The sequence below is a fragment of the Dendropsophus ebraccatus genome, chromosome 11, assembly GCF_027789765.1.
Source record: "Dendropsophus ebraccatus isolate aDenEbr1 chromosome 11, aDenEbr1.pat, whole genome shotgun sequence".
Lineage (NCBI taxonomy): Eukaryota > Metazoa > Chordata > Amphibia > Anura > Hylidae > Dendropsophus > Dendropsophus ebraccatus.
In genome coordinates, this window is record NC_091464.1 from 27869596 (window position 1) to 27887935 (window position 18340).

General features: G+C 48.0%; 1 protein-coding gene across 7 annotated transcripts in view; it reads right to left on the reverse strand.

The window, feature by feature from the left end:
• BCOR (BCL6 corepressor) overlaps positions 1–18340 on the reverse strand; it is a 160223-nt gene that overhangs the window by 13875 nt on the left and 128008 nt on the right. For 5 of the 7 annotated variants that reach the window (XM_069946018.1, XM_069946019.1, XM_069946023.1 and 2 more), the window contains 7 exons: positions 13934–14046; positions 10313–10388; positions 6960–9689; positions 6569–6622; positions 4499–4667; positions 608–880; positions 15–302 (listed from right to left, as the gene is read on the reverse strand). In XM_069946018.1, coding sequence (XP_069802119.1) covers positions 15–302; positions 608–880; positions 4499–4667; positions 6569–6622; positions 6960–9689; positions 10313–10388; positions 13934–14019 — 3676 coding nt within the window. In that variant the 5' untranslated portion in view covers positions 14020–14046. Of the gene's footprint in view, positions 1–14; positions 303–607; positions 881–4498; positions 4668–6568; positions 6623–6959; positions 9690–10312; positions 10389–13933; positions 14047–14247; positions 14517–18340 lie in introns of those variants that run through there. The other 2 variants (XM_069946021.1, XM_069946024.1) reach the window with 2 other exon arrangements.

An 18340-nucleotide genomic window follows, 5' to 3' on the forward strand; every position in this document is an offset into this window, starting at 1 on the left:
AGACAGCTCCGTACCTCCATTAAGATCCTCCAAGTCACTGGAGCTTTTGATTTCAGATTTAGATTTGAATGGCTTTTCCTCCACGCTTCTGTGCTTGTTTTCGCCGTCTGTGATCTCCCGACAATCGGGAGCCTCCTTTCTGCCGAGCTGTCCCAGCTCCCTTAAGTGCTGCAAGTGCCTTTGTTTTTTGGGGTGCAGTCCAGTGAGTTCAATACACACTTTCAGGTTGGTCACCTCATTGCAGTGGGACTCTTCAAGGGATTTTTTAGAAAGTTCTGGCACTTCCCTCTCTGGCCAGTCATCTAAAAAAAAAAAAAAGGAAAAAAAAAATATTTTTTTAGTGTTAACAACACAGTGACTATTTTGGGAAGGCTATGTTGGTCCCAAAACAGGCATGCATCATATGTGTTTGAGTATTCATTTTCTGGGGTCCATTAACAAAAAAATAAAAAGGAGCCATAACGTTCTATTATAGATCATGGTAAGAAGATGGAGAAGTAGTATCCCCATGTCCGTTAAGTAACACATATAGGTTACAAAATATCACTGCCGCCACTTCTGCATTTGCACATGAAGATTATTACTAGAATAACTTCTAACTACTCACCAGTCTTTTTCCTTTTCGCCCTTGCATCTTCTGCTGTTACTTCTTCACAGGATGAATGTTGGTCATGGTCACTGACAAAGGGCTCACAAGGTTTTTTCCGTTTTAAGCCCACACACTGGCCTTGTAGGTTTCCATCTATTGTCGGCTCGGGTTTCTGATTTGCTGCATCACAGGAAATGAGTTTCTCTGTATGACACGTATCGTCACTCGCCGCTGTCTTTACTGAATGATGTGATGTGTCAGTCAGGATTCCATTACTGGTCTTCAGATCACCTGGAAGGTGAAGGAGCAAGGATTAAAACGTGCACTATAAACCAGTGCGGCATTCAGTTAACATTGAGAAAATACGGTCGTATTCCTTTATCAAAGAGGGAATACTCCAGTTAACAGAAACACGTTACTAGTAGGCAGGACAGCTTCCACCACAAGAGATCCCAAAGCCCCATTTACATCAGGTATGCACTGCTGATATACATTAAGACATGGGCATACAGGTATGGCATGCCGTGGTGCACCACCATAGGGCCAATTCTATCAACTTGTTTGCGCTCGTTTTATGAGCTAATAGTGAGTTTTCGCACACACTGTATATATTTTTGTGCAACATTTATCAACACAAATTAGCTAGATTTATATAGTTTATTTCTCTTGTTTTTGTGCCAGGAAGGGGCCTGGTTTCACATAACTTACTTTTTTTCGGCTAATGTACAATTTTTTTAATTTTTGTGCAGTATTAAATTATTTTAGCCAAGCTGTTTTAGGTAAAAATTGCACAAAAAAATTAGCAAAAATTATCAAGGCACTTGATCATTTTTGTGCAACTGTAAAATTTTGCAAAGCCCAAAAAACTACCATCTGCTCCCCAAAAAAATGCTCAGATTCTAGTAAATTCTATCTGCTGGACACAAAACATATACTGTCATACAGCAAACTGGGCATAGTATACACTATAGGTACATTGCGGTATAATTTGTACTACCATTAGCCAATAGCCTGATGTGTAACGCCGCTGCTGTAAAACAGAATCATTTGCGTTACTCCTCCTAACCTTATGGTACCAGAAATTTAAAACATCCACATTAAAAGAAATAAACTTCCTCTTTATCCTCCTCTAAGAAGTCTATACTCTAATATTACTGTCTACCAGCACTCACTCACAGCTAGTATGTGCAAAGTTTTAGAAATCCCCCTGAACAAGTCAATGGGTACAAAGAAGGTGCCTATAAGGGCTGTATTAAGGGAGATAAGCACAAAGGAGGAAACGGTTTTGCTGGAGAGAAGGCAGAGAAGAGATCACAAACTCCTCGGCACGTCTAAGTCATTGACTGGCATCTCAGGATCTCAGATTTGTCTGTTGCTTCATTATCTCGGAGCAGCGAGCGTGCACGTGACTCGCACAGATGTGATGCTTGCACGCCAGTTTCTTAGATCATTCGATCATTTGATCTGAAAACAATCATATGACTCACGCAGCACATGCATCCCATAATCTCTCCCTCGTAGCGAGAAGCAGCGCCGCAGATGAATCACCATAGCAACATTTACTGGTCTCCTGGGCAACAGGGACGGCTTTACTGCCACTCGTACGAGGGCCCCCGATTCCCAAACCGGATAAAAGAATGTGAAACCACTTAAGGACAATGACCGGGTTTTTTTTTCTCTGTTTGGGCAGCTGGAGGACTTGTGCCATTAGCACAGCAGGAGTGAAACACAATATTAACTCAGTGTAATCAGAATAATGGGCAACACCAGTGGTGGGGAGAAGAGGGCAGAAGACTGCAGAATAAAGTAGGGGGACGAAGACTGCTACAGCGGGGATTCAGTGCAAGAGAACAGGGATTGACGTAATAAACAATAGGTTCCACTATGCTATCAAAACAGCTCCGACCCATCGACTTCTGGAGACGCCCAGTGATTACTGGCCACCTTCTTCCACTGCTCATGCCGACTGTGGCCACTTTTACTGACTGGTAGATGGTGGTCTGCATGGTCTCTCAGTCCAGTCCGCAGCTATAAAGCATGCAGTGATGTACTGTGTTTTTTCGCTATAGACACCTATAGCCAACGTTAATTTTTTAAAATTTTTGCTGTGGTTAGTGTTTAGTGTGCCAGTCAAATTGATCTCCAAACCTGAACACGATGCATTTAATTACAGATGGCTGCAGAAGTTCAATGCAGCCCTCATAGAAAACATGGATACAGCCAAAGGCTGGGGCTTCATCCAACTTCTGCAGCCACCGGTACTCAAATACAGAGCGTTTGGGTTCGGAGACTGTTGGCAAACCCGCTAAACACTAGATATGGTAGTTTTTCTGTGGGGCCGGACCACATGAGTGGTAATGACCCTGTTACCGATTAATCAGTTATCCTTCTTTGGACCTTACTTTTGGTAGGTACTAAACCACTGTATACTATAAACACCCCCTAAGACCTGCCATTTTGGAGATGCTCTCAGACATGTAGCTTGTTACTCATCTCCTGACACTTGTCCATTTTTCCTGCTTCCAATATATCACTGACTAATCACAAAACATGCCCCATCTCTGTCACAAGATAATTCGTGTTATTCACTTGATCTGTGGTTTTAATGTTACGGCTGATCGGTGTACGTCTGAATATAACTCCATTGGTAAAACTTTCACACATAATCTTTTACTTTTAAAGATCATTATAGACACTGTCAAAAGAGGGGTTAAAAGACTGGGAAAAGGAAACTACTTGGAAACAGATGTTCCGCACCGCAGAGCTGCGAGGCTGTAATGGAACAGAAAATGTTCTCTGCTCGCTGCAGCCACCAGCACAGGTTGCGATGATTTCAGCACAGCACACTGGCTTCCGAGCGGGGCGTGCAGTGGGGATTGACAAAGCCCTGCGATCCAGACTTGAGTGGCAATTAACACAGATGGAGCTCCAATACCCATTAACCAGGCATTGTACAATAACCTCACCCCTATTGTGTCACTAATGTGATGCGCAGCATTAAGAGACACCGAGGAAATTGTGCAGACACGGGGCAATGGGGATTATAATCGGTTTATATCTCTGCTTATATGAGGTAATTTTATGCAAGCATCACACGAGGGACGTCCTTATAGATAGACGCAGACTGGTCTCATGGTGAGTATCACACTAGTGCAGGGCAGGGGGTCAGTACGGCTTGAGTGTGTTACTGCAATTGGAACTATACGGGGCAAGGGCTACCATCCTGTGACCGCAGTTATTTCTTCTGTATCATTATCGCGGGCTGTGGTCACTTTGGGACCACACACTCTGCGATCTCAGGCTCTCTGCCAGGATTAGGAACAACATCTGGATCCTGTTCTCCTTTACAGAACTCGGATTTTTGTGGCCGTATGGAAACTATGCCACTGTTACAGTTCTCCCGATGTAAATGATTCCCTGATTTTTTTAATTTTTTTTTTAAACATTTTAATGGCAACCAACTCCAGACTGAATATAGTCACAGGCCAGATTTAGATCACTTCGGGTAACTGCGGACCATAGCGAGGCTTTGTCCATTTGCATTCCGGTCCACATTATAACCACCAAAAAACAGGGAACTATCTATAAACCAACTTCCAGCATTTACAGTAAGCTCGCAAACAGCAGGACAAAGCTAACCAGAGAGGATTATATAAGGCTTTGGTGAACACTACTAAGGTCTTAAAGAAAAACCACAAGACACTGACGTCTGGCTGCTGGCACGATGCCCATACTCTCGATATCACCTAATCCTTTTGCTCTAGTATCTTTATTGTACCGGTGCCTGGAAAATGTCGAAGCTAATGAAACACACGCTGCACTTCAGACTAGCGCCTAATATCTCAATGGCCTCAGACTACGGTCATAAAGGAGACAGTTCACGGTCTGGCTCCACTCAGATTTCCTCACCTTCACTTTGGCCGACGACAGAATCTCCCAAGGCTGGCGTTGCTGGCTTAACGTTTTCTGCAGAAAGCTTCACATCGGACTTACTGAGCTTGCAAGTCTCCAAGTCTTTGGTAGGTGTGTGGTCGTCCCGTTCCTTCATTTCGAGCTCTGAGAAGCGCATCATAGCACGCTAAAAAGAAAGGCGTAATGAACAAAATATTCGGCTGCAATACATGTTTGACAACCTAATTCCACAGAAATATTGATATGCACAGGTCAACAACACTGCAAGAATCAATGCCTGGTTATGACTTTTACAGAAACCGTACCTATGTTGGCTTAGAAGCGGCTGAATTTTTTTTTTTTTTTAAATATAAACACTGCTGCAGATCTTTTACAGAATAAGGTCATGTTCACATTATTGAAGTGGCGTGTTCTTCACGCACACATTGGAAAACAAGCAAAAGAGTGCACTGATGTACTGTATAGCAGCATACCCATAAAGGAGAACCGTCCGACCATAGTTTACTTGTGTCTATATTTGGTCTGCTTCACCACAGTACATGGTTTATTTATGGGTGGTAAACCACGACCAACCATGGTCACAAATACACCACCTATTGATACCATACAGTATAATCAGAACACCTTTTTGCTGGTTTATTAACACACACAATTTCACTGAAGTGGACGTGCCCTTAGACGTACAAGTTAACCTTCATGAATATCCATTCTGCCGTCATTCAGTATATCATTTTTTACGGACAGTAAATCCTAGCTTTTAAATTATTAAGCAATATAGGAATAAACACCTAATCCCCCACTCCTCTGAACATTCTGGACTATGGGAACGTTGGGTGACAATCTCAGTAATGAAGGCCATAACAGTGGTCACCAATCTTCTCCATAAACAGCTATATAGGATTAACAGTATGTACAGGATTTACATAACGGCTTTCTCAATTTTTATACGGATTTTTTTGCCAAAATTTTTGCCTATTGAAGAGTTAAAGCAAAATCTAATTTTAATTTCCACACGCGCAAGGTGTAGTCTCCTTTAAAAGGGACAGCGGTTATGAATTTGTGATGTGACTCCTGACATTGGAGAATTAATACTGCAGTCAGTTCCAATGCTCAGCCCGGTCATTCTCTGGAAATTATTCATGAAAAGCACACTTCTGCCCTTCTCACTTCATGCTGCCAGCCGCTCCGCAGAGAAGGAGGGGGCTCGGTGTTAACCGTTCGCAGTCACATAGCCGGATGGCAAGCCGGGAGAAATTATCTGCCGGGAAGGCGGCTCCAACAACTGCAGATGTTCAATATTAGTCAGTACGGGGACCATGCTTACAATGGATTTTACCAGGAGCGTGGGGGACTGTGACAATGTTCTACTGCTCTTTATAGCTGGAACTATTCATTGCTCAAAGAAAACTGTGGAAACCAAGTATATCTGCCTATCATAGGGGGGGTTGCCATGATGGAGATGGTTTGGACATTTTATATGTAAGAGAATTATCAATTAAACAAACTTCTCAATAGACTTCATGGCGGAAATTCATTACTTTTCCACTTATGGGAAAATATTTTGAAAGGATCCTTACAGCGGTAAAGGACATATCTCATACAGCGTGCAAGAACCCTACAGCGGCGTCTATTCTGGATAAGGGCCGTTGGCATCCTAGCATATACGTCCATAAGTTACCCAGACATTAAAGACACCGCAAGCCTTCACAACCCGCTGACCACCTTTTTTTGTAAGAGATGCAACTTTATAGAGCGTCTGTTTAAAATGCATAAGCATGCCTAAATACAACAAGCGACATTGATCGCATGGCGAATTAAACAAATGCGTCTGATGTTCTTCCTCCGGATCATGAGCAAACTCATATTGTTCAAAAAAAGGTTAAGGATGAGGGAATTACGTAAAAAAAAAAGGGAACATATTCAGATGCTTGGCTACATGCAAGGTAAACATTAGCAAACAAGACATTTACAGCGGGATGTCAGACACGAAAACCATGGCCTGTCACATACTCGGAAATGAAGAAAATAATGCAGTAGAGTCTAATAATAAAAACTTTAAGGACTGACCTCACAGTAAGCAGCGGGTGGACTTATTATACTGTCCTCTTGTATGCCTTCCATCTAAGTAATTAAAATGGGCACTTAATACATTATCTGGATAATCATCCAATACAATATGACATGAACAACGCATCACTATCGGCTCATAGTTACCTATCTACATAGCATAACACTATATATATATATAACTTTGCTGTGACCTTACTATTCATTGCATTATAAAACATCTATTAACGCTTACAGTTAGGAATGTAGTTTATTATACACAGAAAATAGTGCAAGTTATAAGGGTTGGGGGGTTGTGCATGCACCAACTTGTTGGTCTACTTCCATTGATCAGTACACTGCTTACTATGCTATCTATATAAAAAAGTATAAAAAGTTTCAGGAAACTCACCTGTAAAGCCCTCTGCTCACGACTTAGCTGGCTTGAATCAGCATACAATTCGGTGGTCATGCACTTAAAGCGGTCGCCCACGTAGCCAGCGGAGTTCGCTATCCTTTTAGTCAGTTTGGAAGATTTGGTTTTCACAAGTTTCCCATTTATGGTTTCAAATTCATCGGAACTGTCTCTCATCATGGCCTCAGCTGCTTCCGTGTCGGAATGGCCATTTGCCATCACAAAGGGCTGAGTTTTTTCCTGGGGTTGCCCATAAAACCCAGCTGGGGCCTCTTGAGTTTGACTTGGAATCAGGAATTGCGCACCCAGCTCGGCAGCAGGGACGTCCATCGTTTGACTTGCAGATACATTTTCCTCTCTGGCCTGGAAAATGGGTGAACTCTGAGACTGCTTGGGAACATAGAAATCATTCTTTCTTGGAGTCTCTGCTCTAGGTGATATAAAATCCCTGACCTGGGTTCCCTGTTCTGGTTTTTGCAGATCATGCATTATATGCTTTTCAGGCACAAAACCATTCATAAAGTTGGATTCGCATTTCGCCTCTCTTTCTCTATTGGAACTCAGCAGCTCAGTCTTAGAAGGAAGTTTGTTTGTTACGATAGAGGACGGCTGGGACTTCATGCTCTTATCCGAAGAAGCTTCCAAATTGAGCTTTGGCGTGGAATCTGATATATCCAATAGCCTTCTCCCAACTGGTTCCTCATACCTTGGCCTTTCATGAGATCTAGACCTTCTCTCCGTCTTGTCATCTTTGCTCAACTCCATTGCAGATGGTGGAAGTAAGATTGGATGCACCATACCCAGTGACTCTTGATAGGCCATGTAATCTCGGTTAGTTGGTATGCTGTAAGAAATCCCAGGCTTTGGTGCCATTGGACCAGGAAAAAGGCTCCCATTGGGCAATAACACTGGGTGAGGATACACAGGAGCTTTTCCATGTAGATGTAAATGAGACAATGCAAGGCTTTCAGAGACTTGATATGGGATAAAACTGCTTGAATAAGCCAAGGGCGCCGAGCAGAAGGGCTCACTCTGAGACAAGAACATAGGCGCAGGGGGCAGTCCACTCTCGCTCACTTTTATGGTTGATTCCATTATGGAAGGCTTTGCTACTTTGCTGCTCTTGCTAAGTGAGCTAGCAGGTGGAAGTTGTTGTTGTTGCATAGCAGACTTACTGCCGTCTTCAGGATTTTTACTCTCACCATTGGCATTTGGTGCGGGTGAAGCAGATGCAGGACGCCCAGCGCTAGAGATGCATCCAGAACTGCTTGTGATGACTACTTCTGAGCTGCCCATACGGGGGCAGGAAGAGCTCCGCTGTTGTGGCATAACCCTTTCCAAGGCCTTGTTTTTTAGTGGCATCATGATGGCGCTCATGTCTTCAGTGCCGCTCATACCAGGTACTACCCATGATGAAGATGCGGTACTGATCATTTCAGGTCTGAAGATAGCACTTACACCAGCAGAAGGAGATATGGCTTCTCTCTGAATGTCCCTGGTGCACATACCTATGGCATTTCCAGATCTCCCTGAAAGTAACATTGCCGACATTTCGGCGTCGCTAAGCTTTGATGACAAATCAAGTGGTTTTTCAGTCCCTTCTTTGTGAGGTGTTTGCTTTTCTAACAAGCAAGGAGACTTGTCTTCCCTTCTTTCTTTTGAATACCTTTTGGAGGGTGCTTGCATCTGTGTGTTTTCTCCGTCCAGGATTTTGCTTGTTTTGGTGCTGGATGGCCTTAGAGGTGTGAGGTCACTGATTATGCTAGTGTGTGGTTTCGTGTGAACGACAGATGTGGGCGGTGTTGAGATTTTCACAAATGACTGATAATCGGAGTAGCCGTCTGGTTGAGTTGAGTGATGAAGCCTAGGAGATGGTCTCTGAGAAGGTGCCAACAACAGAGAGGCTTCAGGTGACATGCTGCTAGCCATAGACTTTGTGCATGGCATCCTAGGCTGCTTACTTGTTTGCAGATGGGAATAGGCATGGGGATCAACAGTGGTCCCTGGATTCATCCCCATTTTCCACTGTAAGCTCTTTTCTAAGCAATGAACAGTAGTGGGTATGGTCGGAGCTGCTGATGGTGCAGGAATCCTCATAGGCGGTGCCAGGGTTGATGGAATATGGGATGTTACATAAGGTGACGGTGGAAGATATACAAAGCGTTCACCATTTGGGCAAACTGGTGAGTAGGTTAAATGCTGTGGCAAACTGTAAGCTGACTGCTGAGGTAGAAACGCCTTATACATGTTTAAAGAATACTTATTTGGTGAATCAATGAATGGATACAAAGCCGGTGAAGCACTATCCATATAGGAGTGCACCCAGGGAATCCTTAAATAGTTAGCACCATTAACGTCAAGGGGACTCTGTTTGTCATTTACTGATCTGTCCAAAACCAGTGCTTCACTTGTAGGGACAGGCGTCTTTTGCAGTCCTGGTGGGGTTTTAAACAAGGAGTTAAAACCATTGGGCTGTTTTCCAGTCATCTGGGCAGCCTCCATTGTGTCAGCAGCATTTGGCTTGAACTGAAGTTCGGGATTCCGGTCAGGTGCATATCCAAGCCCTGGGATGGAATTGGATGGTTCTCTAACTTTTTCTGTGCCAAGGCCACATAGACTGGAGTAGACCATACCTCCAGGGACTCTTAAACTTTCCTGCATTAGACCTGCGCGCTCCATGCTGAGAGCGGTTAGGCTGTCCATTCGATGCACGGCTGCTGCATCCACCTGCACAGGGAAAAAAAATATCATGGTCAATATAGAGACAACTTATGGCACATGTTTTATAAAACTACATTGTATTGTAAGTCAGGGAAAGGATCACATTGCTTGCAAGATAGTGATGTCCACAACTGCTCTGGGTTATGACCCTCAAATTTCCCCATTGTTTTCTGTTCTCCATTTGTGTTTGACATAAGTGACCTAGAAACAGTGCTGTGCGCGCAGAATGGTGACCTCCAGCATCGCCTGCCCATTTAACTAAACAGACTCAATTAAATATATGGAAGATAATGCCATGTCCGTACTAAACACTACACCGCTTCCTAAGAGAACAGAGTGCACTGTGAAAAGCAACTTATAATTATACTTGCTCCCTGTCATCTCTACTAAAATGCTCAGCTGTAGACACTATAGGAGGTGAACAGTCTGTCTTGAAGGCAGTAACTGGTCATTACATCAAAGTGGAGAAGGCTTGTATTGCATAATCTAAAATTACAATGCAAAAAGGAGTTTGCGCTGTAGGGACCTAAGTTATTGGCTTTAGGGAGACCCTGCATATAGGCAATATACTAACACACAAAGTGTGAACATGGCCTGTGAATAAGATATCCTTTAGTCAGGAATCTTACCAAGGTGTGACCGAGATGATCCTCTCTCAGCTCAAGTCTGGCTTTCTGCAGATCACCATCGTTAATAAGAATTTTCCTGAAAAGAAACAAGAAATTCTTAAGGATTATGGGTAAATTAAACCCTATTACATGCAAAACATTCATTTATAAAGAGTCAAATCTGATCATTGATCTGTGAATGAGTACATATTTAATTTAGGGGTATGCCACTTTAAGAATAGAGTTTGTGAACTGTGGGATGTAATACAACACTGCTACTCATCTGCAGTACAATATCTAAGTGTTGTTAATGACCCTTATTCTAAAGACTACCACAATACATACTATAACTAGCTGAAATAAGGAGGCCCCCTCCCCCCTAACCCCAAATAACCGATGATCTAACGCTGACTGTATGGGTGATTTTCTCTTGGCAGCTTAGCTCTCTTCTCCTGCGCTTTGTGAATGAGGCAGTACCACGTGTGGCCTCCAGATGTCGCTATTGCCGCCTGTGAAACGGCTGAAAAACTCTCCTAATCAATAATAGCAGCTGTGACCGGATTGTAGGGAGGGGCCGTGTGTCCGCGAGGAATGAGTGCCGTGCCCGGGGGCAGGGGAGGACAGGAGCCCCCTAGTGTCCTCACATCAGGGAGGGATTATGGACTCGATTACATTGTGTCTTATATCTCGGCGGGTCACTTATTGGCTATGGATCGGACATGAGGGCTGGAGGGATCGGCAGATTAGATCATGCCCATCACATCAGGATCAGTGAATTACCCAGAGACTATAACAGATCGTGTTCTATAGATCGGGGCTGGGGAGTTACATAAAGACTATTCCATCGGGGCTGGAGGGATCGGCCGATTAATAGTAGATTGTGTATTATCAGGGCTAATGTTATCCTTCACATCAGGACTGGGGGATCGGTGGATTACTATTAGATCGGGCTGGGGGATTACTATTAGACTGTATGTTATCGGGGCTGGGGGATCGGTAGATTACTATTAGATCTCCGATTGTGGTCTGGAGAGAGCTGAGGAGATCAGAGATGATGGGAACCTGGGATTAATGAGATCCTCGTTATCGGGGCGGGGGGGGGGGGGGGATCTGCTTATCACATCAGGGCTGGAGGGATCGGCTGTTACTATCAATTTGTGTGTTATTGGGGCTGGCAGGATCTGTGGATTACTAGCAGATCGTGTTTATCACATTGAGACTACAGGGATCGCTGGCTTCCTATCACACAGTGTAGGGATCGCTGGCTTCCTATCACACAGTGTAGGGATCGCTGGCTTCCTATCACACACTGTAGGGATCGCTGGCTTCCTATCACATTGCCGGGATCGCTGGCTTCCTATCACACAGTGTAGGGATCGCTGGCTTCCTATCACACAGTGCAGGGATCGCTGGCTTCCTATCACACAGTGCAGGGATCGCTGGCTTCCTATCACACTGTAGGGATCGCTGGCTTCCTATCACACAGTGTAGGGATCGCTGGCTTCCTATCACACAGTGTAGGGATCGCTGGCTTCCTATCACACAGTGTAGGGATCGCTGGCTTCCTATCACACAGTGTAGGGATCGCTGGCTTCCTATCACACAGTGTAGGGATCGCTGGCTTCCTATCACACAGTGTAGGGATCGCTGGCTTCCTATCACACAGTGTAGGGATCGCTGGCTTCCTATCACACAGTGTAGGGATCGCTGGCTTCCTATCACACAGTGTAGGGATCGCTGGCTTCCTATCACACAGTGTAGGGATCGCTGGCTTCCTATCACACAGTGTAGGGATCGCTGGCTTCCTATCACACAGTGTAGGGATCGCTGGCTTCCTATCACACAGTGTAGGGATCGCTGGCTTCCTATCACACAGTGTAGGGATCGCTGTCTTCCTATCACACAGTGTAGGGATCGCTGTCTTCCTATCACACAGTGTAGGGATCGCTGGCTTCCTATCACACAGTGTAGGGATCGCTGGCTTCCTATCACACAGTGTAGGGATCGCTGGCTTCCTATCACACAGTGTAGGGATCGCTGTCTTCCTATCACACTGTAGGGATCGCTGTCTTCCTATCACACAGTGTAGGGATCGCTGGCTTCCTATCACAGTGTAGGGATCGCTGGCTTCCTATCACACTGCAGGGATTGCTGGCTTCCTATCACACTGTAGGGATCGCTGGCTTCCTATCACACAGTGTAGGGATCGCTGGCTTCCTATCACACAGTGTAGGGATCGCTGGCTTCCTATCACACAGTGTAGGGATCGCTGGCTTCCTATCACACAGTGTAGGGATCGCTGTCTTCCTATCACACAGTGTAGGGATCGCTGGCTTCCTATCACACTGTAGGGATCGCTGGCTTCCTATCACACTGCAGGGATCGCTGGCTTCCTATCACACAGTGTAGGGATCGCTGGCTTCCTATCACACAGTGTAGGGATCGCTGGCTTCCTATCACACAGTGTAGGGATCGCTGTCTTCCTATCACACAGTGTAGGGATCGCTGGCTTCCTATCACACTGTAGGGATCGCTGTCTTCCTATCACACAGTGTAGGGATCGCTGGCTTCCTATCACAGTGTAGGGATCGCTGGCTTCCTATCACACTGTAGGGATCGCTGGCTTCCTATCACACTGCAGGGATCGCTGGCTTCCTATCACACAGTGTAGGGATCGCTGGCTTCCTATCACACAGTGTAGGGATCGCTGGCTTCCTATCACACAGTGCAGGGATCGCTGGCTTCCTATCACACAGTGTAGGGATCGCTGGCTTCCTATCACACTGTAGGGATCGCTGGCTTCCTATCACACTGCAGGGATCGCTGGCTTCCTATCACACCGTAGGGATCACTGGCTTCCTATCACACTGTAGGGATCGCTGGCTTCCTATCACACTGTAGGGATCGCTGGCTTCCTATCACATTGTAGGGATCTCTGGCTTCCTATCACAGTGTAGGGATCGCTGTCTTCCTATCACACAGTGTAGGGATCGCTGGCTTCCTATCACACTGTAGGGATCGCTGGCTTCCTATCACACAGTGTAGGGATCGCTGGCTTCCTATCACACAGTGTAGGGATCGCTGTCTTCCTATCACACTGCAGGGATCGCTGGCTTCCTATCACACTGTAGGGATCGCTGGCTTCCTATCACACTGTAGGGATCGCTGGCTTCCTATCACACTGTAGGGATCGCTGTCTTCCTATCACACAGTGCAGGGATCGCTGTCTTCCTATCACACTGCAGGGATCGCTGGCTTCCTATCACACTGTAGGGATCGCTGGCTTCCTATCACACAGTGTAGGGATCGCTGGCTTCCTATCACACAGTGTAGGGATCGCTGGCTTCCTATCACACACTGTAGGGATCGCTGGCTTCCTATCACACAGTGTAGGGATCGCTGGCTTCCTATCACACAGTGCAGGGATCGCTGGCTTCCTATCACACAGTGTAGGGATCTCTGGCTTCCTATCACAGTGTAGGGATCGCTGGCTTCCTATCACACAGTGTAGGGATCGCTGGCTTCCTATCACACTGCAGGGATCGCTGTCTTCCTATCACACTGCAGGGATCGCTGTCTTCCTCCCGGTGATGGATGGGCGGCCCCGGTAGCCGCGGTAATGTAGATGGATGGGGCCATTACCTGTCCTCGGTGATGCCGCACATGCGGACCCGCTCATTGCTCATCCAGCTATGCACGTTCCCATAGAGGGGGGTAGCGGACAGCATGGCGCCCCCTTACTGCAGCGTGTCCCCCTGTGCGGAAACATGAGAAGGGAGAGAAGGAGGTGAGACCGGAGGCCGGGGAGAGCTGGATGCAGCCGCCGCCGCCCGCCACACTCCCCCGGGTCATTAATAATACATGGGGGGGGGGGGGGGGGGGACATTCCCAGTAATAATAGGGGGGGGGGGGGATGCAAATCGGGGTCGTTTATAGGTCAAGGAAAAGCAACTCACTCGCTGATCTCATTAACCCGCTCCACGCTGGAGCCATTTGTCACCCGCGATCACCGGGCCGGCCTCTAGCCGTTAATTGCTGTCATTAGCAGCCGGCTATTAACCCCTTGGCGGCAGCACAGTGGCCGTTCTGTGTGTATAATGGCTGAGCCGCCGTGTGCTCGGTCCCGGCTATATACGAGCGCTCCCCGTGGAGATAAATCACGGGCTGCCAGGCGGAGCGCTGTTCCGCGCACAGGACACGATCGCGTCTCCTGATAGATGACATGTCAGCGCGGCTCCGGCGGGGGAGGGGGAGGGGATGGCTCTCCTCAGCCCCGGTGTCAGGAGAGAAGACATCGCCGCCGCCGCCGCCGCGCTCCCCCTGCCAGGCACGTCCTGCTCTGTGTGGCAGCTACAGAGGAGGAGGAGGAGGCGCAGGGGGAGGAGGGGGGCTACTGCCGAGCGCTGGCTGCTTAATCCCAAAAGCAGTTGTTCTTCCAGATCAAGACAGGCGCGCACATCACCGGGGATTAGCAGCCCCGCTACCGAGAAATCCCCGCGTACCGCGCCCGCCTCGCTACACGTCTCTATTCCTGCGAGCGCTGCCGTATTAGGTTACCGCGACGTGTGTACGGACACGGGGAACCGGAGACAACGTGCGATATAAGAGACAGCACACGGCTGTCCCCGGGGTGGCGGGGGGGAGGATATCTTGCGCAGTAGGAGATGAGCGGCACAGCGATCCGTTACCGCGATCTCCTCCGCACACGTGTCTGTATGGGGGGCAGGTGAGAGGTGACGGCGGCGGGAGGCGCCATCATTTCCTGCCCGGACGGGGCGGCACTCACCCGGGGCGGACCGAGGAGATTACCAGCAATTTCCTGGCCAGAGAATTTACAAGAGTATAAAAACCCGAGCCGGAGACACGGACGTATACGGGAACGTGAAGAGCACACATACAGAACACGGCCAGTGCGGGGATCACCCCAAACCAGGGATCACTACACGATGATATAGGGGGAGATCACCCCAAACCAGGGATCACTACACGATGATATAGGGGGGAGATCACCCCAAACCAGGGATCACTACACGATGATATAGGGGGGAGATCACCCCAAACCAGGGATCACTACACGATGATATAGGGGGAGATCACCCCAAACCAGGGATCACTACACGATGATATACGGGAGATCACCCCAAACCAAACCAGGGATCACTACACGATGATATAGGGGGAGATCACCCCAAACCAGGGATCACTACACGATGATATAGGGGGAGATCACCCCAATCCAGGGATCACTACACGATGATATACGGGAGATCACCCCAAACCAGGGATCACTACACGATGATATAGGGGGAAATCACCCCAATCCTGGGATCACTACACGGTGATATACGGGAGATCACCCCAAACCAAACCAGGGATCACTACACGATGATATACGGGAGATCACCCCAAACCAGGGATCACTACACGATGATATAGGGGGAGATCACCCCAATCCAGGGATCACTACACGATGATATACGGGAGATCACCCCAAACCAAACCAGGGATCACTACACGATGATATACGGGAGATCACCCCAAACCAGGGATCACTACACGATGATATAGGGGGAGATCACCCCAAACCAGGGATCACTACACAATGATATAGGGGGGAGATCACCCCAAACCAGGGATCACTACACGATGATATACGGGAGAGATCACCCCAAACCAGGGATCACTACACGATGATATAGGGGGAGATCACCCCAATCCAGGGATCACTACACGATGATATAGGGGGGAGATCACCCCAAACCAGGGATCACTACACGATGATATAGGGGGAGATCACCCCAAACCAGAGATCACTACACGATGATATAGGGGGAGATCACCCCAATCCAGGACATGCACCCCCTATATGATCGTGTAGTGTGAGTCCTGGTTTGGGGTGATCTCCGCCGTATAGCACCCCCCTATATCATCGTGTAGTGTGTCTTGTCTCTGGTTTGGGGGTGATCTTTACATTGGCTCTGTATAGAACCCCCCCCCCCCTGTATATAAGTGTGTATCGTTATACAGAGACAGTGGGGAGATCACCCCAACCCATAGACTGGACATACACTACACGACCATATACGTCTGCGCTATACGGGGGAGGATCACCCCAAACCACAGATACACTACACGACCATATAGGTGGGTGCTATATGGGGGGGAGAGAATCACCCCAACCCATAGACAGGACATACAGTACACAATCATATATATCTGCTATACGACAGAGGGGTCACCCCAAACCACAGATACACTACACGACCATATAGGTGGGTGCTATATGGGGGGGGGGGGGGGGGGGGAGAGAATCACCCCGAACCATAGACAGGACATACAGTACACAATCATATATATCTGCTATCCTGCAGAGGGGTCACCCCATACAGATACATACAGTACACGGATATAGGTGGGATCACCCCGAACCATAGACAGGACACGCAGTACACGATGGCTTATGTGAGCGCTATACGGGGGCAGCTGCATTCAGGTCTCCGTCTCCCGTAGCTGATACTGTATGTCACCGTGTAAGCGCCCGGCAGCTGCCACAAGGCCGGGGACACACACATATTATACAGGACTCAAAAGGATAAAGCGGCCGTAATACAAGAGGTGTATGTCCGGTGCGGAGCGCGGATTAGCGGCCGCATTCCCCCGCGTGTGCCGTGACGGCGGAGGTGTGAGCCCGGGGTGCGGGGAGCCGCGGGAGGGAAGTGTCAGGAACAAGCTGCGTTTTATTAACAGGATTATCGCGGCGCGTGATTTATTCCAGGGCTGGAGCGTAATTGCTCCGGGGGGAGGGCGCGCTGCTAAATGCCGGGCTAATCAGCGAGAGGAGGGGGCGGCGGCGGGGATCACTGCCGCTCAGCAGTGACTGTACGGCCCCGTGTACCGGGAGCTGCCGATCAATGGCCGCACATACACCGATACTGTACGGCCCCGTGTACCGGGAGCTGCCGCTGATCAATAGCCGCACATACACCGATACTGTACGGCCCCGTGTACCGGGAGCTGCCGCTGATCAATAGCCGCACATACACCGATACTGTACGGCCCCGTGTACCGGGAGCTGCCGCTGATCAATAGCCGCACATACACCGATACTGTACGGCCCCGTGTACCGGGAGCTGCCGCTGATCAATAGCCGCACATACACCGATACTGTACGGCCCCGTGTACCGGGAGCTGCCGCTGATCAATAGCCGCACATACACCGATACTGTACGGCCCCGTGTACCGGGAGCTGCCGCTGATCAATAGCCGCACATACACCGATACTGTACGGCCCCGTGTACCGGGAGCTGCGGGCCCGGCCGGCTCCACCACACACCGTACAGCTGCTGCGCTAATCCGGGAGGCTACCCCGCGGCGGGCGATCAGCTTTCAGCCCGGAGGCGATGACAAAGACCGGGCCAGTGAGTGCGGGAACACATTCCTGCGTGTAACAAGCCTCCGTGTATACGGGGCCGGTGTGGGGGCCGAGCCCGGGGCAGGAGACGGTACCGGACTACGAGACTAGCCCGTCCGTATACTCGCCCGGGCTATATATATATATATATATATATGATATATATATATAGCCATTATTCTTACTTTCTTGGAAAATTAGAAAACCTCATTGAAGCCCAATGTAATCATCAGAAATATTATTCCTAATCCTAAATAAAAAGTAAACCGCAGAGGCTGCATTAGGCTGTGTTCACACTACTGTTTACCAGTCCATTGTTCTGCTCAGTCAATAGAGCAGTGCTGGATTCCTTGCACACAGGACACCTATGACACTGACTATAATGGGGTCCGCTGGATTTCTAGCATGGGACACTCCATATCTGAGGGTAGAAAAGAGGCCCATGTGCCTGAATGGAAACCCCTTGCTGTTTATTACAGGCCGGGTGGGTTCCCGCCACCATTGTACCAGTCAGGCACATGGGCCTCTTTTCTACCCTCAGAAGATTCACTTCTAAGGGAACGGAATACCCAAACAGGCCGCGCTCCTTATGGTTTCCGTATTCCCGAGAAATTGGCCACCATATTCTTATTAAGAAC